The sequence below is a fragment of the Chaetodon trifascialis genome, chromosome 11 (assembly GCF_039877785.1).
Source record: "Chaetodon trifascialis isolate fChaTrf1 chromosome 11, fChaTrf1.hap1, whole genome shotgun sequence".
NCBI lineage: Eukaryota > Metazoa > Chordata > Actinopteri > Chaetodontiformes > Chaetodontidae > Chaetodon > Chaetodon trifascialis.
This window is the reverse complement of record NC_092066.1, coordinates 11,364,162-11,380,366: the sequence shown is the minus strand read 5'-3', so window position 1 is coordinate 11,380,366 and position 16,205 is coordinate 11,364,162. Positions and strand designations below refer to the sequence as shown.

The following is a 16,205-nucleotide window of genomic DNA, read 5'->3' as shown; positions in this document are numbered from 1 at the left end:
TGCCCCAGTCATCTTGCTGCTTTTCTGCTCAGAGCGAGGCGCTCTTGGCTAGAAGAGATGTAGTGGATGGAGGTAGTACATCCCCGGAGGTGATGGTGTGCTGCAGTAGGCTGGTCTGAGTGCCCTCCTTGGTGGCGAAGTAGTCATCTAGCAGGGTCCACGGGAGCTCCCCAGCATAGAGTTGAGTCCAGGTGGTCATTTTCACTGGCGGCACCACTGTCTGTTTCTTTCCCTGAGGTTTGACAAACTTCTCAGTGGACTTTGCCCTGAAGTCCATTTCTGATGTAGCCGTGCTGACAGCTGGCTCTTCTTCTGGTGTTTGGCATGACCCTTAGGCACGGGTGATGTCTGGACAACCCTTTCCAATGGTGTCAAATCACAAATGATGCTCTGATGGTGGAGAGGGCGACCGTCCAGGGTGCAGGGAAGGTAGAGGCCCTGTGTGTGGCTGGTGTGACCGATCCTTCCCATCTCCTCACTGCCACTGGAGTTGTTTCTCCACTTCTGAGAACATCATGGTGTTGAGGGGGCGGTCCTTGGTGCTTAACCATCCTTTCCTCGCTCAGGCTCTTGCATCAGCACAGGAATTTGGGACAAAGAGGCAAAATTACTCCTAAAGATGGCTGGTGCCTTAAGTAATACACTCAAGATTAGCTTGACTCTTCCTCTGGTGTGAATTTACATATCTGACACTTCCTCACTGGATGATGCGTGGAGAGCACCAAAGTCCACCAATTTTATTATTAAGACTCTGAATAAAGGTTATTTGCCATTCAAAAATGAGGTAATTGCCATCTCTGAAAACCTCTTCCTTAAAGTCCATAAAGTCCAAAGGAATGGTGTCCTTAAAGCATATTACTGGTATGTTTATTAACATGATATCTCACTTAATGATCATGTATTAGTTCATCTTACAATCTTATCTTGTTGAGCACGAAGACAAGCTTGAATGGGAAGAAAGTTGATATCTAACTTTTTGCACATCATGGAAATTGGTGATTTCTTCGGAAACTCAAAATTTTGCAAGTGACAACTTCTGCCCCCCTTTCTTTATCACAACTACTGTCCACCTCACTTCATCATTATATTCCTATAGCCAGATATTTCCACAGAGGGTTGGCTAATTTTGCTCTGGTATGTGTGGACAGTCTGTTGTAGTTTATTTTCGGGTGAAGTATTTGCTGTCATCAGGCCAAGGAGGAGGAGCAACTCATATTCTCATAATCTACAAGCCACGGTTCGGTTTAAAACCGCACCTGGATCACCTGCAAGACTCGAATAATCCTCCCTTACAACGCCACGCTCCTTGGATCAGCTAACTACAATTCCCAGCATCCACCGCGGGCAGCTCCGGCAGCAGTGCTCGGCTCGCCTGGACGCGGAGCTGCAGCATTTGCACCCCGGCCGTGCAGCGGGTTAGGGAAGCCGCTGGATGAGCGTGTTCAAGCGGCGAGGGGGGGACACAGCGTGGCGCTTGTTTTCCGTGTGGTGTTTCAGACGGGGGCTTTCAGCATGGGGAACGGCATCAACAAGGTATGATCCCCATCTGTTGCACGCGACTGGGGCTGAGTTCACGCACGAGCGGTCCTCGAGGTGATCTATAGATGCGGTGTTTGGCATCCACAGAGTCTCTGAGATGCTTATCCAGGAAAAGTTGCGTCTGCTCATTAGTTTAACGTCATTCTGTAAGTGTAGACCGAAGGAGGTGGTCTGACAGTGAATACTTACCTAACTGACATGTTTCACCTGATCTTTTCCTTATTTTTCTTGTCACGTGATGTCAGGTTTAGGCTGTGATTTCTAACAATCACTTCACATATTCAGGGTGTCGTGTGAGTCAGCTGTTGTAGCATCTCAGCGCTGTGTATCAGTGAAGCTTTCACCATGTCTGCTCCAAACTTCTACATCTGTGTCCTTCTAGGTCTTACCTGACCTGTACTTGGGAAATTTCAAAGGTGTGTCTCAGTGTATTTTTCCTTAAAATGATTAGATTTGGTTGATGCATATGGCAGCCTGTTTCCATGCTTGATGCTCGTGGTGTTATTTGTCCATGTCAGACGCAAGAGACCGAGAACAGTTAGCCAGAAACAACATCACACACATCCTGTCCATTCACGACAGCGCGGCTCCCATCCTCCAGGTGAGAAACTCTCCATCTCCTTATACATGACACCTGTGCCCCAGTGCGCACCTCAGATTTCCTCATCACTCTGTAACAGGGCTGCAACTAGCGATTATTTTCATTGTTGATTAGTCTGTCGATTATTTTCTCCATAAATCAATTAGTTGCTTGGTTGATAAGATTTTAGAAAATGGTGCAAAACGTCCATCAAAGCCCAAGATGATGTCCTCAAGTGTCTTGTTTTTGTTCTCAACCCGAAGATATTCAGTTTGCTGTCATGTGGGGGTGAAGAAACCAGAAAATATTCTCATTTAAGATTGTGGAATCGCAGAATTTTGACTTTTTCCCCCTCTTAAATAACTACTCAAACCAATTAAACGATTATCAGCTCTGATGGGCCATGGCTCGTCTTACTATCGCACATGATCTGAGCTCTGCCACCGTCCACGAACCAGTTTGTCAGGTTGTTCGGGAAGAAGCGCCGTGCTGCTGCTGCTGCTTCAGCAAACAGCTGTCAGTTCCAGAGGGAGTAAACAACAAGCAGGGGACTTGTTACTCGTGATTGTTGCGAGTATTGTGAACTAAATGCCAGTCAGCAACAGTTGGTTAGGGCAGTGTGCTGAGCTGTGTGGGTTTGAGAGTAGGCGTTTGTTCTTGCTTCAGCCGGTGTGGACTGTGCAGTCTCGCTTCGTTCTTCTTCTTCTTTTTTTCCACTGATGTAAAGTTTCTTTAATAGCTGCACAAGTGCAAAAAGCAGCTTCTGTTTCCGGCGATTTTATAAAGAGGCATGCCCAAATCTGATTACAAATCAGCTCAAAATTGCCTTTTATTCTTCCACACACAGTTTGTTCGCCACCTGCAACACACACACGAACCCTCTGCTGATTTGTGACTGCTGACAGGTAACCAGTGTACTCTGTCCCTCAGGAGATGACCTATCTCTGCATTTCAGCAGCTGACCTGCCCACACAAAACCTGTAAGTACCAAAATGTGCAGCCCAGCAACGCAGCACAGAACAATGAAAGGCCGAGGAACAAAAGAGAGAGAGCACCGCATCCATTCGAGGCTGCGCCGTGTGGGTGTCTGAGCTTCATTTTCTTCAAGCTAACGTGTAAATGATATGCTTTCACAAGCGCGACGTTTAATTGTGAACTTATCGTCTGACTGGATCACGGCAGCTCGGCTGGATTCTGCTCTAGGTGCGCGGCCGTTCTTTAGACGTGCACACGCAGACACGGGCGCACGCAGGTGTTTCTATTGTGGCCTGCATGCGTCGACAAAGGTTAGCCAGGTTTTGACACGCACGTTCGAATTTGCCATGGCCAAATTCACGTTTGTCTTTTAGCAGGAAGGAAGTCTCGCAGCTCTCATCTGCAGCTTTAGCATCATGGTTGGTGCTGTGTGTCTATTTATGCATGCCCCTTCACCCCTGCACATACTCGTACAGTACATAGACATACGCACACACACACACACATATATATATACATGCATACTAATGCCCTGTCACTCTTACTGCCCACCTCTCTTTTTCACACTGTGAGGTGTTTCAAACATGAAACATGACACCGACTCTCTCAAACCTGAGCCGAACAAACCCTCAACCTGATTTGCCTAGGATAAGACATAAAAGGGTTTGATAAGTCAGGTGCAAAAAACATACACACCACAGCTACACACGCACACACAGAAAAGAAAAAAAAAAACCTCACATGTACACTACCAGTCTTCCTTTAGACGCACGCAGGAGCTCTGAGTGTCGGTGCAGACAAAATAACAGCACGTAGCTGCAGCTCTTACAGCAGTTCTTGCTGTGTTTAATGTGGTCATGGCCTATTATAACAGTTTTTTATGCTCCACAGGACTCAGCACTTTAAAGAAAGTATAATCTTCATGCACGAGTCCCGTCTGAAAGGAGAAGGCTGCCTCGTTCACTGGTGAGGGCCGCTCGTCGTATCTTTACCTCAGAGCTGGAACCGGGGTTGCTGCTTCACTAACATGACTGATTTCCTCCACACGTCTTACAACCATAGACATGTTAAATATAAAAGTTCATGTGGAGCTGAAAAAAACAAAACAAAACAAAAAAAAATTAGCTCAGACAAGCACGCGAGTGAGCCCATGTGTAGCTGCTGCACAGAAGAGATCGAATGATAAGCAAAAAGCCTATTCTTGAACTTCCCAAAACAGAGTACAGTAACACGGTACAATCACTGTGTGTTTGCCGCAGGGTAGCTGACCATATGTTCACAGGGGAAGGTTATATTTGGTTAGACATAGGGTCTTCTCAGAAACACAGGGGAACAAGATGCTATTTATAAGATCTGCACTGCCACGGCTTTCTCTTTGCTGCGTTTGATGCCCAGAGAATTCAGATTTTACTTCAGTATGTAGCGTGTAAAGTGGGAGTCACGTTCTTCACCGCAGTCCACTTACTTTACCACATAATTCTTTCTCTGTTCACCTGTCACGGTCTGTACTCTGGTTGGTATTGTCTAGACTGTCACCTGCTGTAGATATTTAATCTGATATTTATGGCTAAGAATAGTTGAGCTATTTTCCATAACCTCCAGTTCTCCTACGGTGTGTTCACATGCACATTAGTATCCTGATTCGAGTCCAGTTTTACACACTCAGGATATGATGTTTACATCTTTCATATATTATTCATTTTCTCTTTTACCACTGTCAGGCTTTAATGTCAGGATGTAAACCATCATTACATCGCCCATGATGTGTTTAGTTTTATTGACTAACTACTGTGACTCCAGCTGTGGACACGTGTGAACATGGCAGGGAATGATCAGAAACCTGGATAATGTGTTCACATGTTACAGTGTCATGGTTTCTGGTGTTGAATATCTGTTTTTCTCAAAACCAGGATAAGGCCTTATGTGCATTTCTGATACCAGGATGTGCAAAATTTAACCAGAATACACTCAAAAAGTGGATCATAATGATAAAAGTGTGCAACTAAAGCAGTTCACACTTGTATCTAGTGTTGAGAAAAGAATATACTTATCATGAGTTTTAGTTAATTCCAGGCACCGTACTCTTTGTCCGTCCCTCGCTTCTTACAGTTTGGCAGGCGTGTCCCGCAGCGTCACCCTGGTGGTGGCCTACATCATGACGGTGACGAGGCTGGGCTGGCAGGAGGCGCTGGCTGCGGTGAAGGTGGCCCGGCCCTGCGCTGGGCCCAACCTGGGCTTCCAGCGCCAGCTCCAGGAGTTTGAGGCCACTCAGGCTGATCAGGTGAGTCTAGGAACTCAACAAGATTACAGTGGAGTACAAATGCTACAGAACAGACATGAGTACTGTCAGAATCAGTATTTTGCATTTAGTAAAACTGTGAACTGTTTTCTGTTCCTCTAGTTCAGAGAATGGCTGCAGATGAAATATAAAGACAACCCCTTCAATGATGAGGCCGATATACGTGACTTGCTTGTCAGAGCGTGTAAAGTCAGTAGTGAGGAGGTGAAAAAACAGGCATCCAGCCCACCTGGAGGCATCTGATCAGATTGTTCGATGAGATGCTGTGTGATGCTTCAGTTTTCTGGAACTGTCTGGAAGCCTAATGTGCTTTGGAGCGCACTAAAGTCAGCATGAGTGATCCTCTAAATATCACGGACATGAACACTGAAAGAGACCATTAATATGTGCAGTGCATATGAATTTTTCAGCATTGATGGTTGGCTCTGGTACTGTTTTTTTTATTTATTTATGAATGTTGTGCACCTTTTTGTACCGTGTCACAATGATTTCAACGAGTGAAATAAAAGGAGGTGAAGTCAAGCGTTCTGTGAGCTCGTCAGTCGGTGGGCCGACGCACTGAAGGTGACAAGACACATTCTGTTCTGTGTTTACATCTGTGTTTCCTGGTTGCCTTCCTGTTTGTCTAATGTGCAAGGGAGGTCATGCATGGTGACATCAAGAACACCAAGATCACATTCTTTTATGGCGATGTCTGCTCAACAGTTTTAAGTGTCTTTAAAACACTAGAACACATTCATTTCACCAGAGTGAGATACTTCATATAGAAATCTCTAACAATGTAGATATTTTGGCATATCCATGGATAGCCACTGGGGGGCAGTAATACTAAAAAAGTTGGTTAAAATGTATAGACTTTGAATGGGTGTCTTGTGGACTTCATGCCTCATCAGGACATAACAAAATGAAGACACTAAAGAAATCTGTCGTCATTAGTTGGCATCTCAGTGGAAATGAGGTCGAAGTTTTAAGAAAAACAATAATATGTGGGGGGTATTTCAGTGTCGGTGATGTGCACAGGTGATTGTTCCATTCCGTCCCGGTGTCTGCTCAGGGTGTCACTAGAGGGATTCCCCACCGCAGCGCCGTGTGGGCGCAGAGTTTCACAGAAATGAGCGCCCCGCTGCTGCGCATCTACTGCTGAGCCTCCGACAGGCTCCTCCCTGTCACAAATCAAGATGTGATCACATTTAAGAATAGGACACCGACGGCTTGAAAACAGATTTCAGCGGGGGAGCTCGCCGATCAAAGGTAAGCGGCAGTAGCAGCAGCAGCAGCAGCTCCATTTTCAACATCATAAAGAGTAAAAAGTTGATTAATTGGTTGATTAATCCCCAGAAGTTTCACTCACCTCTGTATCATAGTAGAACCTCAAGATAACATTAAGTCAGTGTCATTAAATCTTATTAAATTAATGTTTTCCTATAGATATCATTAAAAGTAAGACTCATGATGAGCTGCCATGAGCTCATATCCAGCGTGCATTGTAGTTGGGTTAAAACTTTCTTTTTAATTTAATGACTGGTGGTGTTTCTCTTCATGCATGTCTCAAATGAGTCACAATTCTTCTCTCTGACAGAAATGGAAACAGTGATAAACGTGATTAAGACAGTTACCCACCTCAACCTCCACACCCTCATGCCCTCCCTTTGTGAATGAGTATGGCCAAAAGTGTCAAAACGATGGGTAGATAACCAGATAAAAATGTTTTTTAAAGTGATTGCTAATATTACAGCTGCAGGGGACAAGTGAGACTGCAAAGCAATCTTAACCAGCAGTTTTTAAGATTATCCTAATATCACTTATTTAAATGAGTGAATCTTAGAGAGGGTCAAACTACAGCTTCATCACCTTCACGTGCTTTATTGTTTTCACTTTGCAGACATGAACTTGGATGAGGATAGCGGCCTGTCAGTCAGTTGCGGCAATGGCAAACTGAGACAGTGGCTGATTGATCAGATTGACAGCAGGAGATATCCCGGCCTGATCTGGGAGAACGATGACAAATCCATCTTTAGGATCCCGTGGAAGCACGCAGGAAAGCAAGACTACAACAGAGAGGAGGATGCTGCCCTCTTCAAGGTCATACCCATCCCACCTGTCTTCTCACACTGCACACACTGCATTTTAAGCACTGTTGCGCATATAAAATGTGATCATGCGGGTACTCTAAAAGCTGTTTAAGTTGTGTCTCCATTCAAATTCTTTGCACATATGCATGAGAGGAGGTGCAAATGACTCTATTTGCTGACTGTTTCAGGCATGGGCAATGTTTAAGGGAAAATATAAGGAGGGAGTCGACAAGCCCGATCCCCCCACATGGAAGACCAGATTACGCTGTGCTCTTAATAAAAGCAATGACTTTGATGAGATAGTGGAAAGAAGCCAACTGGACATCTCAGAGCCCTATAAAGTCTACAGAATCATTCCAGAAGAAGCCAAAAAAGGTACGTGTATGTAAATATTACACATAGAAAATGCACTATAGCTTGTGAGAATTACAGCTCCCTGCATGTGGTGACAGATGTAACAGTGAGGCGTGAAATAGTTTATTGGTTGACATTTGCTCAACGAATCTAAAGTTGCAGCAGTGGCTTATTTGCATGTAGTGCTGCATTTCACAAAGCACCTCACATTGTTTATAGACTATTAACATTTTTTTCTCCACACACATATGCACCACTGCAGTTGACTCTGTTGAGGCAGGAAGTACAAAGGAAGCCAAAGCATGTACCAAAAAGGCCGTAGTGCTTTTTTTAGAGGGCTTCGGTTACTAAGTGCAGCGTGCACATAACACAACCCCACGACCTCCAGCCTTGCATAACTAAGTCTCTGCCATCGTACAACAGTTTTTGTCACACCAGAGCGGTTCTTGTTATCTGCACTAACGTTTAATTCTCGAAATGAACAAGATTTAGGTTGGCCCTTCAGCCTCCGTTGCACTCACTTTGCAAAGCAACCTGTCACTCAAGTGAGAACAGCAGGACCTCACAAGAGCACAAAACATGTTCACAGTTTGAATCACGTTAGTTTGGTTTATTGTTAACATGTACAATCAATTATAATGATGTTTTCTTATATTATAGTGGACAAGCAATGTCTTCATAGCAAAGCATGGCCAATATTCTTGTCCGGTTATCTAAAAAATGTATTGCTGCTTTTTGCACTTATAGGCATGAAGATGAGCAACATGGAGGAGACATCGTCACATGTAAATTCCCTGACCTATATCCCTCCATATACGTCTCTGCACAACCAGGTCAGAAGAGTGATTTTTCGGCTGCTGCTTGCCACAGCACATAAATCAATCTGCAGTGACTCCAAATGTCTTGGTTTAACGACACCTTCTCTGAGTGACCATCTCTGCGACCTCTGCTCAGGTACCTGGCTATATGCTTTCCCAGGAGAGAAGGGACTGGAGGGACTACTCACCCCCAGAACAACAACCTCTTCCTCCTCCGCATCACCTCGGGCCACATGCGGAGGTGCAGTATGGTCAGTGCCACTACCCGTCACCGTTCAGCCGGGCTTGGCCTGGATCACACGCAGAAAATGGTAAGATATGAAGAAATACACATCATGGACACAATATTTGGATCTTATATCTTAAAACATATCAGTAGATTTAGTCTTTGTCTGTATATTTAAGTGTGACTGTAATGCGAAGCAGATATGTCTTCTTAGCCTAGAGACCTTCCTTTTCAGTCGAGCCTTTTATTAAACGAACACACTGTATTTGCACAGTGTGTGTGGTTGTATGTGTGAATCTTTATGTAGTATTTAGTTTCTATTTAAAGCACTTTGAATTGCTTTGTACAATATGTATGCTGGTATGTGTATTTATGTGTATGCATGCATGGATGTTCTTGTTTGCTGGCACTGTTTTGCTGTTTTATTTTGCTTTTTATTGTAAAGCCATTTGAACTGCTTTTGTGTGACACTGAATCGACTTGAATAGACAGCACGATACAATGTTAACTATCATCTAGTGTACAACATTTTCTGCTTGCTTTAACACATTTTTTTTTTCAGTTGTCACAAATATTATCCAAATAATGCATCGATTTGCAAACACAGACACATAGCTGTGACATCCTGTCAGTGAAGTCAGGCCTGACTTGGAATAAAGGTGTCACTTTAATGATGCAAAATACAAAAAACATTTGCCATCAGGCTGATTTGTTTCATTGCGTAACGCTCCGATCTATGAGCTGAGGCTTTAAGAGGTCATAAAGTACTCATCTTTGATGTGTAGGTAATTTAAAACGCTACATTAGATGCTTCCTTATGTACTTGTCCCAATCCTTCATATGTAGTTTAAAGTGGAATTCAGTTATGATCTTTAAGGTGGAAACCCCCTCCATAAATACAAGTTCAGGGCTGTTCTGTTCCTAACTTTTTTAGGTTAGAACAAAGTTTAGGTGATTGATACCCATATAAAAGCCTTACATTGCATCATAATAGCAATATCAAGGTAGAAATTACAGAAATTAATGGCAGCAGTTGCACGTAATGCCTTCTATGTTGATCAAAACATTTTGATTTGATCCTCTCATGCACAAAGATGAAGAGCTAGCCATAAAGTCACTATGCTTAGAACCACGTATGTGCTATATTGGACAAGGAACTAAAATTCAACACAGTGTATACGATCTATCATATTGAAAGGACAAATGTGTACAATCCCCATGGATGGAAATGCTGATGTACAGTACAGTATGTGCAGGCTGAGGAGATGGCAGGGCTGAGATAGCTGGGAAACACGCAGTGGTTAATTCAGCAGCCATGCAGCGCTGATCTGTGGTCTGTGCAAAAAGAAGTGCCACATGTCTGTGTGGACGTCCTGGTCGTTTGAGTTTTTGTATGTGACTGGAACACGTGTGAAACTTGACCTGGCATCTTTCACACTCTCTGCAGACTTGCTTTTGTTCCCTTCAATCATAATTTAAAAAAACAATAATAATTAGGAATCCCCATTCGCATGCAATAGTCTAATTATGACCAGTGTTTCATTTATTCTGTGCAGGTTTTCAGCTCTCCTTCCACACCTACTTTTCAGAGTCCCAACCACCCGTGTATACAATGGACCACAACAATGCTATAACAGGTAAAGAATCTTCTCGGCTTCGTTTTAAGACATGCTCGTTTTTTTTGAATAGGCCCATACTGTATTTGCATACACAGATAAGAAACTACAGACACCTACTTACTTCCCTATTCTGAGCAGCAGGTCATGATAGTGAGTGGTGAGGTTTCTATAATCTATCACATGATCACAGATTAAAAAAAAAAGAGGGTTAAAAAGATGCTTGGAACGATAAGAGAGAAGTGTGTTATACTCTGCTTGTCAAGATTACTGAGAATGAAGTTTTATTTAAGTTTGACCTTTCAGGGCCTCCTTCTGATCAAATAGTGCTGATGACAATGTTTCCTACATCTGCTAAATCCTCATGTCCTTCTTTCAGATTTCAGCCTGCATGTGTCCCTATACTACAGAGAGTCCTTGGTGAAGGAGGTTACCACCACCAGCCAAGAAGGTTGTCGGATCACTTCGTCTTCCTCCTCCTCTCCATCCTCTTCCCCATGCCCAGAGGACAAGTTTCACAGTGGGGCAGAAATCATCTTTTTTCCATTCCCGTACCCCGAGTCTCACAGGCAGGGTGCTGACATGCTTCCTAATGTACTGGAGCGGGGGGTGCTTCTGTGGATGACTCCTGATGGCTTATACGCTAAGCGCCTGTGCCAGGGAAGGGTGTTCTGGGAAGGACCTCTGGCTCCATATATGGATAAACCCAACAAGCTGGAGAAGGAGCAGCCATGCAAATTGTTTGACACCCAGCAGTTCCTTATTGGTAAGCATCAATACGCTTCTGTAGCACAATGACAGAAACACCGGCGTAATGTGATGCTGTATGCTTGTATTTGTTTATGCTTGTTTATCATTTTAAGTTTTTGTCCAGAGGAAGTATCAAGCTACTTATCGAGTCTTTTTTAGTGCCTCAGACTTTAGAGTCTGTGCAGCATGCGACACACTCTATCCTTAGAAAACTAGCAATAGCCAATTTGAAATGCTTTATATACAGTTTGGTGGTTTGATCTATAGTGATGTATCATATTAGTATAGTACAGCATGAGATGGACTGTCCTAAGGTGTAGATTGTTTAAAGTAACAGATTTGACTTTCACTGCTTGAACTACTCGATTCCACTGATAAGCGCTCTTCTTCAGTTATTTACTGTATGACGATGGTTGTGGTCATGCCGGTAATGGCTGTGGTGATGATGATAATAATGAAGGCACAGCAGCAGGTGCTGTTGTTGGGTAAGTCCCTCTCAGTGTTGAGATAGCTCGAAGAAGCTAATCACATTCACAGCAAGGGGCCAAAGTGTGTGCAGTCCCCACCCACCTCCTGTGGTCCACCACACAGCATGACAGGATGGTGTTTTCTGTGCCATTTCACACTGAAATTTCCATCATCCTCATCAGTGGTTTCCAGAAAAGTCATTGCGATTCGGGAGAATGCTCTGTGAGCAATTTGGCCTTAATGTTTCTTTCCTGTGTATTTTGAAGGTGACACACAGCAGCGAGTGATAAATAGCACATGGCTGTTTGTTGTGGGTAATGCAACCGTCTCTTTTCTTCTTCTTCTTCTTCTTCTTCTTCTTCTTCTTCTTCTTCTTCTTCTTCTTCTCTCAGAGCTTCAAGATTTTGCCCATAATGGCCGACACTTACCGAGACACCAGGTGGTGTTGTGTTTTGGAGATGAGTACCCCGACCCACAGCGGCAGCGGAAGATGATCACAGCACAGGTACCAAGACACTACAAAACTTTAGCTGCTAAATGGATGCATTTAAAAGAAAGCATAGGAGCTGTTACATTTTGAGGTGCTGAAAGTAAATCATAGTTACTCAAGTGCATATGTGGTTGATAGATTGTTAAGAATATATATAGATTTTTACAAGACCTCAATAATATCCTAATAATGCAAAATGCAGTAACAAGCCAACTTATTCAGTCATTACGTTACATTATTACACTATATTAATGTGTAATTTTTGTGAAAACACTGCACAACAGAGCTCAAATAAAAACAAATCATAACCACACTCGCAGGTGAGATAGCCTCAGCTAGCCTCAAGTAAAATTAAAGCTAAATTTACTACATTGAATATGAATGAGGGCGGCACGGTGGGCCAGCAGGTAGTGTGCATGCCTCGCAGCAAGAAGGTCGCCGGTTCGATCCCTAGGTCGAGGAGGGCCTTTCTGTGTGAAGTTTGCATGTTCTTCCCGTGCATGCGTGGGTTCTCTCCGAGTACTCCGGCTTCCTCCCACAGACCAAAAAACATGCTCATTAGGTTGATTGGTGACTCTAAATTGTCCTTAGGTGTGAGTGTGAGTGTGAATGTTGTCTGTCTCTATATGTTGCCCTGCGATCAACTGGCGACCGGTTCAGGGTGTACCCCACCTCTCGCCCGTTGACCGCTGGAATAGGCTCCAGCCCCCCCGCAACCCCAAAAAGGGATAGTCGGTTATTGAAAATGGATGGATGGATGAATATGAATGAAATCAAACAGCAGCTAAATCCAATTATTGATGAGGAAAAGACCTCCTGCTAAATTGTAATTAACTTAGCAGATCTCAGTGACTCTCTGACTAGTTGAATTCATGCATACAGTGTGATTAAGCTTATTTCATATTTATGGACTGTAAATGATCAAATTAAACTTTATTTTCTTAAAGAAAGCGGTTAAAATGGGCAATAACGTGGAATGAAGTGCAGTATATGCATATTTTAGGTATTACATAGGTTATTTTTGGGAAAAATTATCAACCTGAAAAGGCAAGAGATTGATCGTTGTTACGCAGTTTGCTAGCCAACCTAAACACCTTTTTTTTTTTTCAAGTTCACTGCATCTTTAGGTACTGCACTCTTCCTTTGTAGGCTGCAGGAGAATAACATCATTCAGCTGACAAATTTCATACAAAGACCTGATTTCATTTTAGGTGGAGCCAGTGTTTGCCAGAAAACTGGTGTTCTATTACCAGCAGAACAATGGCCACTACCTGCGGGCTTATGATCACATCCAGGAACAGAACACAACAATTGACTATCCTTCCCAGAGACCTCTGCAGCATATTCAGGAGTAACAAGCATGCACACCCACAGACACACACACGTGAGAGCATGAATGTGAATGTAAACCACTGCCTGTTTATCACCTTGTGATTGCACTGCTGTGTACTGTAAATGATAGAAGCTGTCATGGTACTGGGGGGTAGAGATGGGGAAGACCCTGTTGTTTTCACTTGCACACCTATGCGTCGTAGTCTTTGTGTCTGTGACTGTGGAGTAATGTTGTTTTTTTTTTTTTTCTTCTACAAGTATTATTGTGACAGTGTGAAGGATGCGGTTTGAGGGTGGGGGGATGAGGGGAGCGGAGGGCGACTGAGACAGGAAGTACTAGCACAGGTGCACAGGAAGAATGGCCCCTAAGACAAACACTGATATGTCAAAGGGATTAAAACAGAGCATGAATGAATACTGACTGTGTTATTTTTTCTTGTGTTGCACAAAGTAATTAACATTTGCTTCGATGAGCAAGTGAACAGTCAGCAGTGTCATTGCTTCACCTATCATCTATCAAATTGTTTACCTCTGGGCAGCTGCATGAATTGCAGAACACACTTATTCAAATCAATTCCCTTGAATCTGCTCAGCTTTTAAAAATATCTGAATCTCTTATTTGTCAACAAAAATCAGTTTGTAGAAGGTAATCAAGACAAATGAACTCTTTTGCTTGCAGCAGAGAGAGCTAAAGCCGATAAGTTCACTGTATAGACATGACATTTACTGCATTGTATTATATTTCTAAGTTACTGACCGAGCTTGAGTTTTGATAGTAATCTCAAGCCATTCAGGGTTCCTTTACATATGTATCGAATGGTTGTTAGTTATAGTAATCAAACTTGGAGATTAAGTTACAATTGCAGAAGCTTTTTAAACATTTGTTTTATTTTGTGTTGATAAAGGCAAAGCCTGCTGTCCACAGCAGTGGTTCAGTGCCTGCAACAGCACGTGATCAGCGAGCAGCTTGGGCCTCGAGGTCGGCGTTATCAGACAGAGTGGACTTGAAGGAGGTTGATTGGAAAATTCACACTCATCCCGTAACTTGCAAGCAAACCTTACCTGTTCCTCTCGACCTGAAACCAGTGGCCTCACAAATGAGAAATAAAACTACCTTTGTGGTCTAAGTGCAAGTTTGGCCAGGGAGGTTCCCATATCTGAGAAACTGTACGAGGTTCACATGCTGGATGCAACATCCCCACAAAAGCTACCCTAAGATCCCAACAACCCATGAATGTGTGTTTCATAAAACATGGAAATCCAACAGTAGGAGTAATGGAATTCCTCATGCTGCTGATGCTCTAACAGCTGATGCTGCAGTGGGATGGATAAAGGTTTTGTTATGTTTTTCTTCTGTAGTCCAGAGTTTCGATTTCTGCATTTACTTCCTTCACGCTTAAACCACATCACTTTCACAATGGCTTCAAAACTCCGACCAAAATCACAGACAGGAATGTTTTTTCTTTGTGTGGGTGTGTGGGTGTGTGTGTGTGTGTGTGTGTGTGTGTGTGTGAATCATAAATCCTTTCCCCCCTCAAACATCTCGTCAGTCCCACCGGTTCTCTGCTGGCTGAAAACTTTTGTTTCACATTACTTCACAGTCAGACACTTGACTCACTCAGAATCAATTTCTAATCGGGAAAATGTGCCACATGCACATGTGCAGTGCGCCGTGGTGGTGAACACTGTATGTGTTCGTGTGTATGTGCTTGTGTATGTGTGGGTGGGTGGGTACATGTTATGTGTCACACAGTTGCACTATTACTGTTATCAGGAATTGACATTTATGGACTCAGGATAAAACATGTGACTCCCCCACCTACAGCATCAGTGACTCAGACACCCACAGCCTTTTCACATCACACTTTACAATCACAATCAAACATTCAGAGCAAGCTAGCGAAGAAATCGCCAAAAAATGTGCATAGTGAAAAAAAAGTTCAGCATTTTGTACCATTTTTCTGAATACTGTCAAGGACTGGAGGTTATGAGGAGACTAATGATTAATATAAAAGTGCCAAATGATTTATTTTGAAAATAAAGTTATCGGTTTTCCACTGCTCGTGTCTACTGTGCTCTTTTTGATTTATAATCAAAGGGAGAGAGAATGAGAGTCATATTTGGTAAGAAAAAAGACAAAAAAAAAGCATATTTGCCATGGTGTTTCCCCCTCTGCAGGAAGCCACATCATTTGTAGTCAGGCTTCAGTTTTTCCGCCTGTATGAGCCGTTACTCCAAGCGACGTGGCCTCTGCCTTTCACTCGAAGCTTTGGAACGGACGGTTTTGTCACCTAAACTTGCCCCAAATGTCACCTAAAAGGTTTTTTTTTTTTTTTTTTTTTTTTTTCAGAGAAATGAAACTGACACTAACATTCAACACTTTCTCCAAAAGAGGGTGATTTGTTGGTTCTGCCTTCACTCAGTGACTGGTTAATCTGACCAACATTGATTCATTATCCAATATGTACGTACACTGTGGCAGCCTATTTTTTCCACCTCATAAGAGAAGCAACACATTGTGTCCCAAAAAGAATCACTATAACATTGTATTTGTTGTAAATATCTCTATCTGATCCTATTACAGCTAATTTTAGTCCCTTTCACACATCTTCAGGGTTGTTATGATTACAGTGGCATTAACATCGATCACACTGACTGTGAAGCTTGTTCAGTCTTTCGCGTTCTG

General features: G+C 43.1%; 2 protein-coding genes across 2 annotated transcripts; both read left to right on the top strand.

Moving 5' to 3' along the window:
* Positions 1–1,379: 1,379 nt before the first annotated feature.
* dusp22b (dual specificity phosphatase 22b) lies at positions 1,380–5,913 on the top strand. The gene is made up of 7 exons (XM_070974802.1): positions 1,380–1,533; positions 1,922–1,955; positions 2,058–2,140; positions 3,050–3,099; positions 3,986–4,060; positions 5,204–5,375; positions 5,496–5,913. Exons 1-7 carry the CDS (start codon positions 1,513–1,515, stop codon positions 5,634–5,636), a joined length of 576 nt encoding a protein of 191 aa, XP_070830903.1. The 5' UTR covers positions 1,380–1,512; the 3' UTR covers positions 5,637–5,913.
* Positions 5,914–7,277: 1,364 nt separating this feature from the next.
* Positions 7,278–15,579, top strand: irf4a (interferon regulatory factor 4a). The gene is made up of 8 exons (XM_070974801.1): positions 7,278–7,475; positions 7,654–7,840; positions 8,567–8,652; positions 8,774–8,948; positions 10,420–10,500; positions 10,859–11,245; positions 12,090–12,202; positions 13,399–15,579. The coding sequence occupies exons 1-8, from the start codon at positions 7,278–7,280 to the stop codon at positions 13,540–13,542; spliced, it is 1,371 nt and encodes a 456-aa protein (XP_070830902.1). The 3' UTR covers positions 13,543–15,579.
* The last annotated feature ends 626 nt before the right edge of the window (positions 15,580–16,205 follow it).

Bases quoted from the DNA above. Each gene is read 5' to 3' on its own strand.
- dusp22b (XM_070974802.1), top strand. From the start codon at position 1,513: ATGGGGAACGGCATCAACAAG. The intron at 2,141-3,049 runs GTGAGAAACTCT...TCTGTCCCTCAG, and splicing joins GCGCGGCTCCCATCCTCCAG to GAGATGACCTATCTCTGCAT. The intron at 3,100-3,985 runs GTAAGTACCAAA...TATGCTCCACAG, and splicing joins GACCTGCCCACACAAAACCT to GACTCAGCACTTTAAAGAAA.
- irf4a (XM_070974801.1), top strand. From the start codon at position 7,278: ATGAACTTGGATGAGGATAGCGGCCTGTCAGTCAGTTGCGGCAATGGC. The intron at 7,841-8,566 runs GTACGTGTATGT...TTGCACTTATAG, and splicing joins TCCAGAAGAAGCCAAAAAAG to GCATGAAGATGAGCAACATG. The intron at 11,246-12,089 runs GTAAGCATCAAT...TTCTTCTCTCAG, and splicing joins CACCCAGCAGTTCCTTATTG to AGCTTCAAGATTTTGCCCAT.